The 13,759-nt window shown below is 35.8% G+C and overlaps 1 protein-coding gene across 2 annotated transcripts in view; it reads right to left on the bottom strand.

Moving 5' to 3' along the window:
* Nucleotides 1-11,994: 11,994 nt before the first annotated feature.
* LOC144444647 (peroxisomal acyl-coenzyme A oxidase 1-like) overlaps nucleotides 11,995-13,759 on the bottom strand; it is an 18,786-nt gene continuing 17,021 nt past the window's right edge. For both annotated transcript variants that reach the window (XM_078134143.1, XM_078134142.1), the window contains exon 14: nucleotides 11,995-13,055. In XM_078134143.1, the coding sequence (XP_077990269.1) occupies nucleotides 12,993-13,055 (63 nt within the window). In that variant the 3' untranslated portion in view covers nucleotides 11,995-12,992. The remainder of the gene's footprint in view (nucleotides 13,056-13,759) is intronic.

The following is a 13,759-nucleotide window of genomic DNA, read 5'->3' as shown; positions in this document are numbered from 1 at the left end:
CATTATCGCAATTCTGTCTATTTTTGTCTAAAAATCAAGTTTGTGAAGGTATGATAAAATGATCACTTTTCAGTATTTATTTCGTTTAGGCGGGGAAATACTCTTGACTGTAAGGTTTCGTCACTTCTCATGTTAGAGTCGACTACTTGAAATGAGACCCCTTATGTCACATAAAGAACAATAGTAGAGAACAATAACTGATGATAAATGATGGTCGATATCGAACTCTGTACTTTTTTGAACGGAAGAACTTGTCAAAAGAATAGGTGTGTCGAACATGGTGATGTTGGCAGGGAGTGCTGCTCCAGTGTGAGTAGTGGGGGTCAGCTCAAGAAATTAGTTCAAAACGATCGATACAAACTAACGTTGTTTTGACGTTTCCACGGCAAACATGATCGAGGGTACATCAATGTGACATCAATGTACGCCCCACCCATCACCCTACTACAGCAGAGGACATTTATAGAGTGCCATTTCGGTAATCGAGGGATCATCGAGAGGTCACCTTGAGCTTATTTTGATTGCAGGTGTACGTCTACCGTTCCATTACGTCTCCTTGGTTACCGTGCTTCATTTCTTCATGAATTTACCATTGTAAGTAATCACTAGCTATATTTACAGTTCATATTGTGTCATAATAGTAGAACCATTTAGTATAATATGTTTATTCGGGTAAACCTTCATGGAAATGCATGTATGTATGCAGACTACTGACAAAGTTATCAATTTATCCATAACCAACAGCAAGCATTGGCGTGGAGACACTAAAAATAACACGAAATATAGACCGTAAAATAAAACAATACATGTATACTACGTACGTACAGACAGAAGGACGTACGGACGGACGGACGGACATACATACATACATACATACATACATACGTACGTACGTACGCACGCACGCACGCACGCACGCACGCACACACACACACACACACACACATACATACATACATACATACATACATACATACATACATACATACATACATGCAGACATACATACATACATACATACATACATACATACATACATACATACATACATACATACATACATACATGACAAATCAATTCTCATAACAGCTTCATAGTGATAGCTGTATGGTTCAATGTAGCATAACAAACTAAATTCTTCAGAATTCTTTAGGCCTCACAGACCCAACCCAACCCCCCAACCCCCCCCCCCCCCCCCACACACACACACACACCAATCCCCCTTCTAACTAATAAATGGCCAACATTGAAAATGTTTCGGACAGCACAATCAATTTCAAATCAGTATGTAGTAGTACGTAGTGCTATGAATTCAAAGCTGGTATATAGTTGAGAAAAAAAAACGTTCTTTTGTTGACCCTTTACTTTATTTACTATAACAAATATCCGTTCTATTTCTCAATTTGGACGACATTTTTTAGAAATATTTGCATTTAGGAGTACAAAACATCCATTAAAAGTAAAATCGATTTGGCAGGATGAGAACTAAAATGGCTGAACCCCCCACCCCCACCCCCACCCCAAAGTAAAAGAATGTAGGGTTTTTTATCCTACATTGAATTATTGATCTCACCCCTTATGCCGAGAAAACATATTAACTCACACATTCTGTGGTAAACAAATAAAGTTTGAACAATGTACTTATCTCCAATTTAATTTATCTATCTTATGTCAGGCTTTGTTTGTCTTTTCCTCTGTGTGCTGAGATAAAAAAGTTCGAGTGAACACTTTTGAAAAGAGCTATAATTTCGTTGCTTTTGACAGACCCCCACCCAAAAAGCAAATAATTATTGTTTCAGTGCAACACTTCTCGTCTGCATGATTTGATAAGTATCACTTCCAGGGGAATTCGTGTTCGTCTGTCAGCTCAGTGAAGGCACGAATGTGGTGGTCTATAGAAGTTTGTTTCTGTTTGGCATTTTTTGGCTGTACATAGGTATGCGTAATAGGGTGTGGATCATTACCACACAAACCACCTGTACATGTGTTAAGTATTATCTTGACTCCAAGCGTAGAAAGAATAATATGTTTTGATACAGAATGTAGTACTACATTCTGTACTACATGTTTATATCGATGATAATTCGTCATGTTTACAAACTTTGCGACAGTCGTCTGATTCACACATGTACGCTCGCCTCGGGGTCCCACGCTACGTAAACCAAGCCGGTATAGACCAGTATATCTAGGGACGCGAAAACGAATACTTTTGTTTTTTCAGCAGAAATGTACATGATACGAAAGAATATCCACATATAGTGAACTCTGATGCCATGCAAGTAAATCAAGTTCAAAGTGGTTTTTCGGAACTTGGAATGGATAAGAGCTTACAAAGTGATCTCAACTCATGCGCATGCATGCATCGTGATTATCAACCAACAAACAAAAAAAAACAACAAAAACAAACAAACAAACAAACAAACAAACAAACAAACAAACAAACAAACAAACAAACAAACAAACAAAAAGCACTTCAGGTGAACATGACTATCGACCGACCACTGAACTTAGTAAATCACTAAAAGACAGTCAGATAATAATTCTTCCACCCTTCAATGCTTCTTGCTCTTATGTAGGTGTGTTATAAATATCAAAATAATTCTGTTTTCGCTACATAATATTGATTTATAAAAACGGAGCAATCCCCATTATACATGGACGAGCCAGGTTCAACAACAAAATATGGAATATATACTCTGGTCGTTCTATGTCACGACAACGCGCGTCTATGTCACGATAACACGTGTCTACGTCATTGGTTCTGCTGTGTTTGAAATATGAGTCTGGGGGGGGGGGGTGTTCTGGTGGCGGAGGGTCATTTTGAAAAATAGCACTTGAAATGTGGAATCATTTTGGAAAATGTGGTCGTTCCTGGGAGTGTCACTGGCTTTGGTCATCTGAGCTGGGAGGTGGGAGGTCAGTTTGAGGAAACCTATGTTCAACTCCAACACACTGTCCCCAGTCGGGTAAAAATGCCCGGCCCCCTCCAATAGTTTTCTTCATCCAGCTGAAAAATACTCGTGACCTAAGGGTTGTCACTACTCGTCTTGCAGCTCGTAGTGACAAAGCTCCCTTAGGTCACTCTTATTTTCCTCGGCTGAACGAAGAAAAATTATTGGGTTTAATTATCACTTGGAACGCTTTTCGACCCCTAAAGTTGTAATGAAATTAGGCCTTGATTTCATTCTTGTATAACATTTAGGTCGACAGCTGATCATATTTCAAAGAGAAAACAAATGTAAACAAAAAGTAACATGTCGTCAACATTTCAGGATGCAAAAATATGGTGTGATATTTAAAACATTATAATTTCAACTATACATTGTCTACAAAACAAATCACATATAACATATCACGAAATTGCACTTTTCTATCCGTAGTATATCCCACACTCTGAACATATAAATGATATACTTGTAAATATTATTATTGATATTAGAAAATTCTCACATTAATTATACATGTACTGGCTAAAAGTTGTCTCCTATGAGTGAAGTCTTTCAGAGTTTTCAATTTTTGACCAAAAAAATCATTTTACATTTCACCGTCAGAGGGCGACATTGTAATTTATCGGCATCACATGACCTGTGCATTATGATTTGTAATTATCTGAATGGTGTTCTTGAGCATTCGCAGTGGAGGGTTACAATATATGTACATTTGTAGTTATTATTCCTCCTGAAGAACGCCCTTATAGGTCGTGACATTGAAGAAGGCTCTACACTTCGAAAAATCCTTGTGCACATTCATTTGACAAACGTTTGCCATGATAAACATACAAATAACATGGAAAAGGCACAATTTAAATTGGAAATAAAGGTAAACAGAAAAAGTTATATACTAGTATTAGAAACAGAAATAACATAATTGAAAATGTATGTATGTATGTATGTATGTATGTATGTATGTATGTATGTATGTATGTATGTATGTATGTATGTATGTATGTGTATGTATGTGTATGTATGTATGTATGTGTGTGTATATGTGTATGTATGTATGTATGTATGTATGTATGTATGTATGTATGTATGTATGTGTGTGTGTATGTGTGTGTGTGCGTGCGTGCGTGCGTGCGTGCGTGCGTGCGTGCGTATGTATGTATGTATGTATGTATGTATGTATGTATGTATGTATGTATGTATGTATGCATGCATGCATGCATGCATGCATGCATGCATGCATGCATGCATGCATGCATGTATGTATGTATGTATGTATGTATGTATGTATGTATGTATGTATGTATGTATTACTAAAACACTAATTTTATCTAACTAAAGAGTATACCTTTTCTACAGTTGATAGACCTATTTTTACTTCATATAAAACTATCTACCTTGACCTTGGTATTCCTGTGTTATTTATATGTATGGTCAATCCATATCACATCTGTTCTTCAAATTATAAACTTTAAATTGAAACATAATTTACACATTACTTTAACAATAATACAATTATAATAAATAGCAATTATGTTTTATCTTCTTTAAAAATCATCTCTTAAATATTTACATCATCTGCTAGCATTTGCAAATGATAACTTGACGTTGCCGGGGTAAAAAAAGACAGTTAAAACCAAATATATTTTTAACATTACCATATACCTTGATGCAATAATCTGAATGCATTATGTACACTTTGAACTAGTTGTTATAGTCTGTACAATATTATCTGGTTTGCGAGAATGGTGTTCGTTGTGCATACATATTCATAAATATGGTGGCACTGTGACATGGCTGACAATGGCAATGACGAAAATTATGTAACATTTTTCATTAGTAGCCCTGGGCCACCGTACAGTAAATGAAAAATTAAAGAGGCAGAGGTGTCACATGCGCAGTCGCAGCCTCGGGCATTTTTTAAAAATGTGATGCAGGTTTGTTTCTATTCAAAATGTGATTCAAAGTATTCAGATAACTGTCTATACAACCTAGCCGCTGATTGCAGTCCACATCATCATTGAATAGGTACTGTCTAGACCCAAAATCATGATACTTTTGGGAACCTTGCAACATGCATTAAATGTTATAGGGTTTATAACTATCGGCAGGGGATAACACAGGAAAATCTTTATTTTAAATATCTTTGTAGAACTCATTTCTTAAACTAGTTTTCTTCTCTTTTATGTCGTTTCTTTGCGATGTTGTGTGTACTTGTCCTTCAACAGTTTATAGGCAGTTGATTCTGTTACTTGTCCAAACCAGGGTCACACTTCATTTCTTTCGTACAAAGTAGTATTTTTTAACGTATTTCCAGGTTTTATGAAACAATGACTGTTATCTAACAGCGAAAACCTTCAAGTGCATTATGGGTCTTGAACCCAAGGCGAACCAATCATCCTGTGTCTACTTTATCTCGGTTTGGTATACTCGTTCAACGGTTCTATGTAGTACTGCTCAAAATGATCTTTGTCTGTGGTCTTCAATTCTAATGAATCCAATTGCCGATAGGTGGCGCCAAGATGAGTACGGGTAAAATTGGCACTCGTGACCATCAACTCAACTCTCCCTGAAGGGTAAACTCCGGCCAGAAACTTACAATGAAAGTATGTCTTGTTGAAATACTCATCGAAGGTGAGCCTCAACGCTTTCGAAATACAATTGTCAAAAGTTTTCCTCTCCGCCTTGTCTAGCCCCGTCTTGATCAATACATCAATACTGATGTCATTATAGCATTTGTTTCGTGTGAAAAGTCTCTCTAAGCTGCCGCGTTTACCTTTCCCACAAGTATCGATAATTTCGATAAGGTCTTGAAGGAGCTCCGAATCGAGGAACGGAGACACGAGGTAAATTTTAACTCCTGGCTCGTCGAACCAACGGGTAAGCAGCTGCAGCCAAACGTCAAACAAGTACTGTGGTCCGTGGATGCCGTTTTGGACAGATTCGTCCGTCTCGGAAATCACTAAGCCATGGTCTAACCAGTAATTCTGCAAATATTCAAAAGCGTCAAATGATAATTTATGCATTGTAACGTTTTAAAATTAAAGAACGCCCTCTATTCATGGTATATACAATTTAGAATGAGAAAAATCGAGACACAGTTTACTCTTTAATTCCAACGTGGACACAAGGAAAGCATGCATGGTTGATAGTTTTTTCTTTCTGTTTCTATTTATGAAAGTAGAAATGCAACAAATACATCACGTGATACCTACAGATGTTGAACTATTGAAAATGCGTATTTCTTTCAAAATTGACCCCCAAAAAACACTTCGACCCTTTTCTCTGGTAAAGATATTAGGACGTTATAGCGTCAAGAACTGCGATCAAAGTCTCATAATTCATATATGACGTTTTCGCTTTCATCACTTGCCAATTTAATTAGACAAACTCTACAGACCTCTTTAGACAGAACCTTCCTAGGGGCAGCTGCCTTAGGTAATGATTGGGTCCTGGCTATAACAGATGTCGTTTGAACTTTCCTCTGCGTTGTCGGCAGCGCCCTCTTTGTCACCGTTGGGTTTGATGATGATCTCCCAAAACTGGTCACATAGCTGACAGCGTTTTTGACTGTGTTCCATAAAGCACCGACTACTCGTACAGGTAGAAAACCTAATAATGAAAAATTATTTTGAGTATCATTCATTTACTAGTTACGTCCACAAAATGAAACTATTATGCCAACATTAACATAATTTATTAATCAATATTCCATCCTTTACTACATTTGTGTAGATTTCATTACAACAAGTTTGACTTGGATCATCAGAGTACCGCCACTTAGAGACTAGCTTTTACTAAGGGACGGTCATTCTGATGAGGATCGTCGACCATTTCAAGACTGTTCGAAATAAAAGCTCAATGGTAAAAGAAACTTTGAACTGCTTATACGTTATTAGCTGTGTGAGTCATGTGATCTACCAAGGTCATGAACTTTTTTGGTATTTCACCCAACAATGTATCAACTTGAATAATTAATTACATTTCACTATTTCAAATTCCATTATATACTATATATATATCTGTTTACTTCATATTTAAAACATTAGACAGCTATTTCTCAAGCTACTTATGACAACCCGATTATAAACCTTGAGTATATTATTTGTAACTTGCCGGGATTATCACGCAAAGTCAACAATTATATCATGACTCACTTTTCGATGAATTCTTTTCTTTTCTCTGTTTACGTTGTGATATTGCTCCCCTCGATGCTAAATTCGCCGAAGTTGATCCATTCTTGCCGTTTTCCTTCTTCCTGTTGTTTTTCGCCATGTTATACTATGTACTAAATAAAAAATGTTTTAATTTAATTCCCCTTAAATTGCAACATTGTTCACGGTCGTGTGTGGATTTATTTGTTCGCTCGTTGATAGCGACGTTCTTGTCACATTGTATGAAAGCGCCCCCAACGACTATACCTTACCGTTTAAAAAATTGGTAGGCGCATCAAAAGTGAATTATTGTTAATTGTATTCATGTTTAATTATGGTGTTGATAGTCATGACAAGGGGATAAAAACGAAGTTTAAGAGAGAAGTCACGTAGTCAAAACCGTGTGGGATAATATCACCTTCCATGATAAGCTTCCCATATGGACTGTACTTTACTTTGTTATTTCTACCACTACATTTCCAGTGGGAGGCTCGTTGCCGTTAAACAGGCCGTGGTTTGCGACGATGCCCAATTCGGCACGATTCGTTTATTACAAGGTCAGCCATATCACCCACGCAAAGTACACTGCACACATTACATGATGAAGGGAATGCGAAGAATGGCACCAGTCACCTCCTTGTCAAATCTTCATACTAAGGCTGCCATATTGCAGGTAAACGTTTATTGCTTCAACTGTCCACATAAGAACCCACCCTTATCATGAACTTGCATTGAGTAGTCGTAAATCAAATCTAAACAATAGGTCAAGTGGGATTTTAGGTAGCATATACTTTACACTTTGTGGCCGTCTTTTGTCAATTTAGTTTTTTTTTAAAAAGTGAAATGTTTTCGGTTCCAAAAAAAAGTTGGAAATAGCTGACTTTTCGGGATAAAGTACAAATTTCCAAAGTCAAAACAGGTTCTGAAACGGTGATATATGTATGTATATATATATATATATATATATATATATATATATATATATATATATATATATATATATATATATATATATATATATATATATATATATATATATATATATATATATATATATATATATATATATATATAACTCGGTGAGTATCAATCTGCTAAGACAGTGCTCTATACCGCAGTGGCAGAGCGTAATAGTTTTGGTAGTACTGGAACTCTTTCTTGGGTGTAACTCGGAGTTTCACGCATATCACGATCTGATGATCGCAATATGCGTGAAACTCCGAGTTACACCCAAGAAAGAGTTCCAGTACTACCAAAACTATATATATATATATATATATATATATATATATATATATATATATATATATATATATATATATATATATATATATATATATATATATATATATATATATATATATATATATATACATACATATATATATATGTATGTATATATATATATATATACATATATCACCGTTTCAGAACCTGTTTTGACTTTGGCAATTTGTACTTTATCCCGAAAAGTCAGCTATTTCCAACTTTTTTTTGGAACCGAAAACATTTCACTTTATATATATATATATATAACTTTACACTGGGGTTTTATATATAAATAATATAAGGAATCATACAGTTCAGAACTAAATATTTAATGATTCATGATACTAAATAAGAAAATGTTTAATTTAATACCCATTAAATATATATATATATATATATATATATATATATATATATATATATATATATATATATATATATATAGTTATATATATAGTTATATATATAGTTATATATATAGTTATATATATATATATATAGTTTGACATTTTGTGTCGTCTTTAGTGGTGATCGATATGAATCGCTTTTCGTACGAACGGTGAGTGCAAGACCGACTTGGAATGAAGCGTTTATACGTTTCCCGATTATATTGCTTTCAGAACCATTACTGTAATGGACGGTACGAACCATACATTGCCGCTGAGGGTTGTCGGTAGGTCACCTATTGAATACCAAGAAGGCGAGATCTACGTAGCCGATGTGTGAACCGGGTGTGTAAAGCCCTCAGATGTAAGGGTCCAACTGATATCAACTATTACGTATTTCGATTCTAATACTGGTAAGACATGTCGGTTTCCATCGTTTTTTAACCAATCAGAATAAACACTGTATCACAAGATACCCCCTCCTCCTTCCCCCCTCCCCCTCACTGTACTTCATTAGTCAGCACTCAGAGAGTGCTTCCTACAGAAATTAGCGTCCGTTCAAGTGATGTAAACATAAGCATAATGAAAACGTCTTTGTTATGCTGGTATACATTAGAAGGGGCTAAGTACTATTGTTTGTATCATTGAGACGTGTTGATACATGATATAAATTGGCCGACATTTTTTTATGTCGTGTTAGTTACTATAGCGACACGACTTTTGTACAACTTTGGTAAAGTTTCCTTCATATTCTAGGATAAAACAAAATACGTCTTAATAAACGGCCCCCAAAATGACCGCTTGCGTTGATGAGAGTTGTTTTATGTACGTTGCCAATGATTTAACCTTTGAACTTATGCGAGAAGTTCATCAATGGGCCAGCTAAATGTATAATGGCTAATGCCCTAAATGCACTGTGTAAGAATATCTAGTAGTTTTGTCTTGCACTCCTGAATAGACTAAAATAAGACGTACATGTGATTACTTATTTTCCGCTGTTAAACTTTATCGTCTACACCCGGAATACGGCACAACTATTGTGACGTATGCTTTGCTTTGACAATACCCATTGTATTTGAGCTGAGTCGACACTCGTTCAATATTGACGTATTGCGTGGAGATCATCTACCCTGGTATCGCCAATACACTTGCTAGTAATACATCAGACGGATATACATAGTGAAAGAACTATTTTTTCAACAAACAAAATTCCTTTCCGTCGATTTTTGGAATAGAAAAATACACAAATGTATAGTACTGACCTGTACGTTGCTGGATCATATAGGTGTGTTCAGGTAATAAACACTTGGCAGTATATGTTAATGACGGTAAAGTGGACGCAAACCGTACACTGAGACAATGAGGTCAGAGGTCAACCTGATACAAATCTCGCGTTATCAGTGTAATGTATTTTATTTTTGTTTCGATTTACATAGACTCAGTTCAGTTCGTGAAGAAATGTGTGGAACTTTTTACCCAATAATTCGACTTTCTTCTTTGGTTGAAATCATTCATCGACCGAAAAGCTAAAGGTTTATTCCGGGGTTTATTCTCGTGTCCAGAAAAAATGCGTGATTAATTATTTCTACAGAATGAAGTTTGGCTAAAGATGATCATGGCATTTGAACACCATTGTTTGACCTATGAAACTTAGGACCATGTTTTGCTTAGCTGCGTGACAAAGTGTATATGTACATAAGTGCCAAACAACAAATCAATAACAATTTTCTATGCAACGACCTGATTACGAGTAGTCCGAATCTGAGCATAACATATAACACGACATTGTTATCGGGTAGCTGGTAGGGGATGGGTCACTAGAGGCAATGGTGGCTTGGAAACACCCAAGGATCGTAAACAGAGAAATCTATGTGCTTTGTAGAAGAAGTTGACCTTATATACACATCGTCAATGATGATATGTGAAGAGTTATATGCATCATAAGAGATTTTTCACTAGTTTCAATTTCGACATTGACAAGGAAAACATTGTGTTATATTATGACGAACGTCAAGTTCACCGCTGCATTATAAATTGTCAGGTTTGTCAGTGAATTGTCACCATGGGGGGGGGAGATTGTCTGCACATGACGACTCGGAAAACAAATGTAACTATAAAGTGGTAGTGTTCTGTAAAACACATTACATTACTCGATATGGTACTCATTTGTTATTTGTATATACAGACAATTCAGGCCTGTTTTCAAGAAACCAATCACACGGTTCATATCCCATCTTGGCAGCACTATGCCCGGGCGCTATGCAGGCACGCGAACAACTAGCACGAATATAAACGAAAGGCGTCCAATTTGCCTTCGCTGGTGGCGCACGTAGACGGCTTACCGATTATCGATTACCACACGCGTCTGTTAGGATAGGACTAATTTCTAAATGGCATAATATTAGTTTTATCTTCGTTGTGTTCAAAAAATTAACTAGTTGTTATTATTATTCCAACCAATCAAATAATTTTGAATATGGCAACAATTTGATTGTCACCCCTTGTCTTCTATGGTGGTATTTTGATTATCAAAAATATATATTTGTCTATTCGTTAAAAACATAATAGTGTGATTTCAACAGTGAGTATAAACGTCGCGGTATAAGTCGAGGATGGGACAACGCAGCCAGCTGTGATATACGACAAGAGTCAGGTCTGAACGGCAGCGCACTGCGTACAATGTTCAACAGTGGTGGCGCTGTAACTTTGATTTGCCTCCTCCGAATCAACAGGTGGAAATATTCACGTAACCTTACGTCTTTTTCTGACCGCAGGCTAAACAGCCTCTATGGTCAGCTCATCATTGTTGTTCTGTAATACTGTTCTCAGTAGTCCAGTTGTAATTATTGTTTTGTGATTGTACACTAGTTCTTGAATTTTTCCAGTTAGGAATTAACTGTTGGTACACTGATGACTATTTCTGGTAGGTTATTCCAAGTGGTGATGACACGTAGTGAAAAAGAGTTCTTCCTCAGATTGCAGATTGAGTCTTGCATGTTGCTGCTTACCATGGCCTCTTAGTCCCGTTCTTGACATTAAAAATGATGAGATTTCTTGATCATACATACATACATACATACATACATACATACATACATACATACACACACACACACACACACACACACACACACACACATACATATACATTCTGAATAATTTAAAGTCAGACTACAACAAACATTTGAGTGATAAAAAGTTTTATTTTCTTTCTTTGATTTATACATACAATTTTTTTCTCAGATGTCAATTTTATACAAATAAATGTTAGTTATGAAGCAAACAATGCAACATAGATTACACGTACTGCTATAATATACAACTTTCTATTAACCATTTCCTTTTACTGTCTGGCAACACCAGAATTATGTAAATCATGCATCTAAGAAAGGTCAAAGTTCAAATTATGGCAGCATTGAATTCTTTCCTTTGTTAGTGGTCAAGGGTAATGTTATTATTCTTTTTAAATTTACATAGACCTGTTTTGCATACACTACATTTTTTCACGTTTTTTAATTCAAAACCAAAATTATAAAGTATTATACTTCAGACATGATTATTCAAGTTTTCAAATAAAATGAAGTGTTGAGTTTTAATATACACATCACCATCTTTGCTAAAATATTATACAAACATTGCTATGTTCATTCCAATACTTACTGCAATTCTTTGAATTACAACATATATTTACATTACACATTATAATATCATTCAAAATATTGAAACATTTGACAACAAAATTTCTCTTGCACATTTTCATAATCATGCAGCATATTTCTTGAATATTGGTCACATTTGTAACAAAATTGCACGGGAATATTCAGTTTCTATTGTTATTATTGCAAAGCATATTTCTGTAGAAAAATGATTTGGACTATGTTTACATTGAGTAATATACAAATCATGTAAGGCTAAATGTCTGTGGTATTACTGTAAAGTTGGAAATTTTTCGAAAAAGAAATTTATTTTTGCCAAAAACAAAACCAGAAAAAAAGTATTGACAACAATGTAAATACTTCTTACTTGTTCTTACACTCCACATACATTATATGTGTCAATCCTTTCTGCAATGGCAAATTTACCTTACATAGATATCATATATTTCATTTAGAATCTCATCATTATTTCATATCATATTCAGTCTGATACAGCAATATGCAAGATATTCCGGGTATGCTTTGCACTATGGTCATGATATCTGGTAGATTGACTGGAGAACTGCAGATATGTCATTGTTGATCTTAAAGCTTGGCCTTGCTGCTCTGTATCATGGGACGTAGGTACTTGTAGTATGACTCGTGGACCTACATAGGGAGAGAGACAGAGAGGGAGGGGAGAGACAGACAGACAGACAGAGAGAGACAGAGAGACAGAGACAGAGAGACAGAGACAGAGAGAGAGACAGACAGAGAGACAGAGAGACAGCGAGAGACAGAGAGGGAGAGGACAGAGAGACAGAGGGAGAGACAGAGACAGAGACAAAGAAAGAGAGAGACAGAGAGAGAGAGACAGAGAGAGAGAGACAGAGAGAGAGATACAGAAACAGAGAGAGAGACAGAGAGAGACAGAGACAGAGAGACGGAGAGACAGAGGCAGACACACAGAGACAGAGAAAGTCGATGTATAAGGAGAGGGATAGAGTGTCAGACATTAGAAACCGAGAAAAATTGATAAATTTAATTAGCTTGAATCAAAAGATCTATAATCATTATTGTAAAGTCCTCAGAGGCCATATTACTATCCAAACTAGTTCAATCATAAATCAAATCTTATCATATCAAAATTTCTGCCATATTGCAGAGTATTATTCATTCAGAAAAACTTCAGCAAGGCAATTTATTACTTACAGTCACTTATTCTTCTATGGGGCAACTAGACCAAAACAATTGCCAGTGTATAAGAGCTCTTTTAAATCACTCACTCGGAGATTTAGGCTGCATTTACAAGACAACATTTTCCAATATAAACACTAGAAGTGCATATCTTGTTTGATCTAATGCATTCTCAA

The sequence above is a fragment of the Glandiceps talaboti genome, chromosome 13, assembly GCF_964340395.1.
Source record: "Glandiceps talaboti chromosome 13, keGlaTala1.1, whole genome shotgun sequence".
In the NCBI taxonomy this organism is placed as follows: domain Eukaryota; kingdom Metazoa; phylum Hemichordata; class Enteropneusta; family Spengelidae; genus Glandiceps; species Glandiceps talaboti.
The sequence above is the reverse complement of the archived record's forward strand: the minus strand, read 5'-3'. Positions and strand labels throughout refer to the sequence as shown.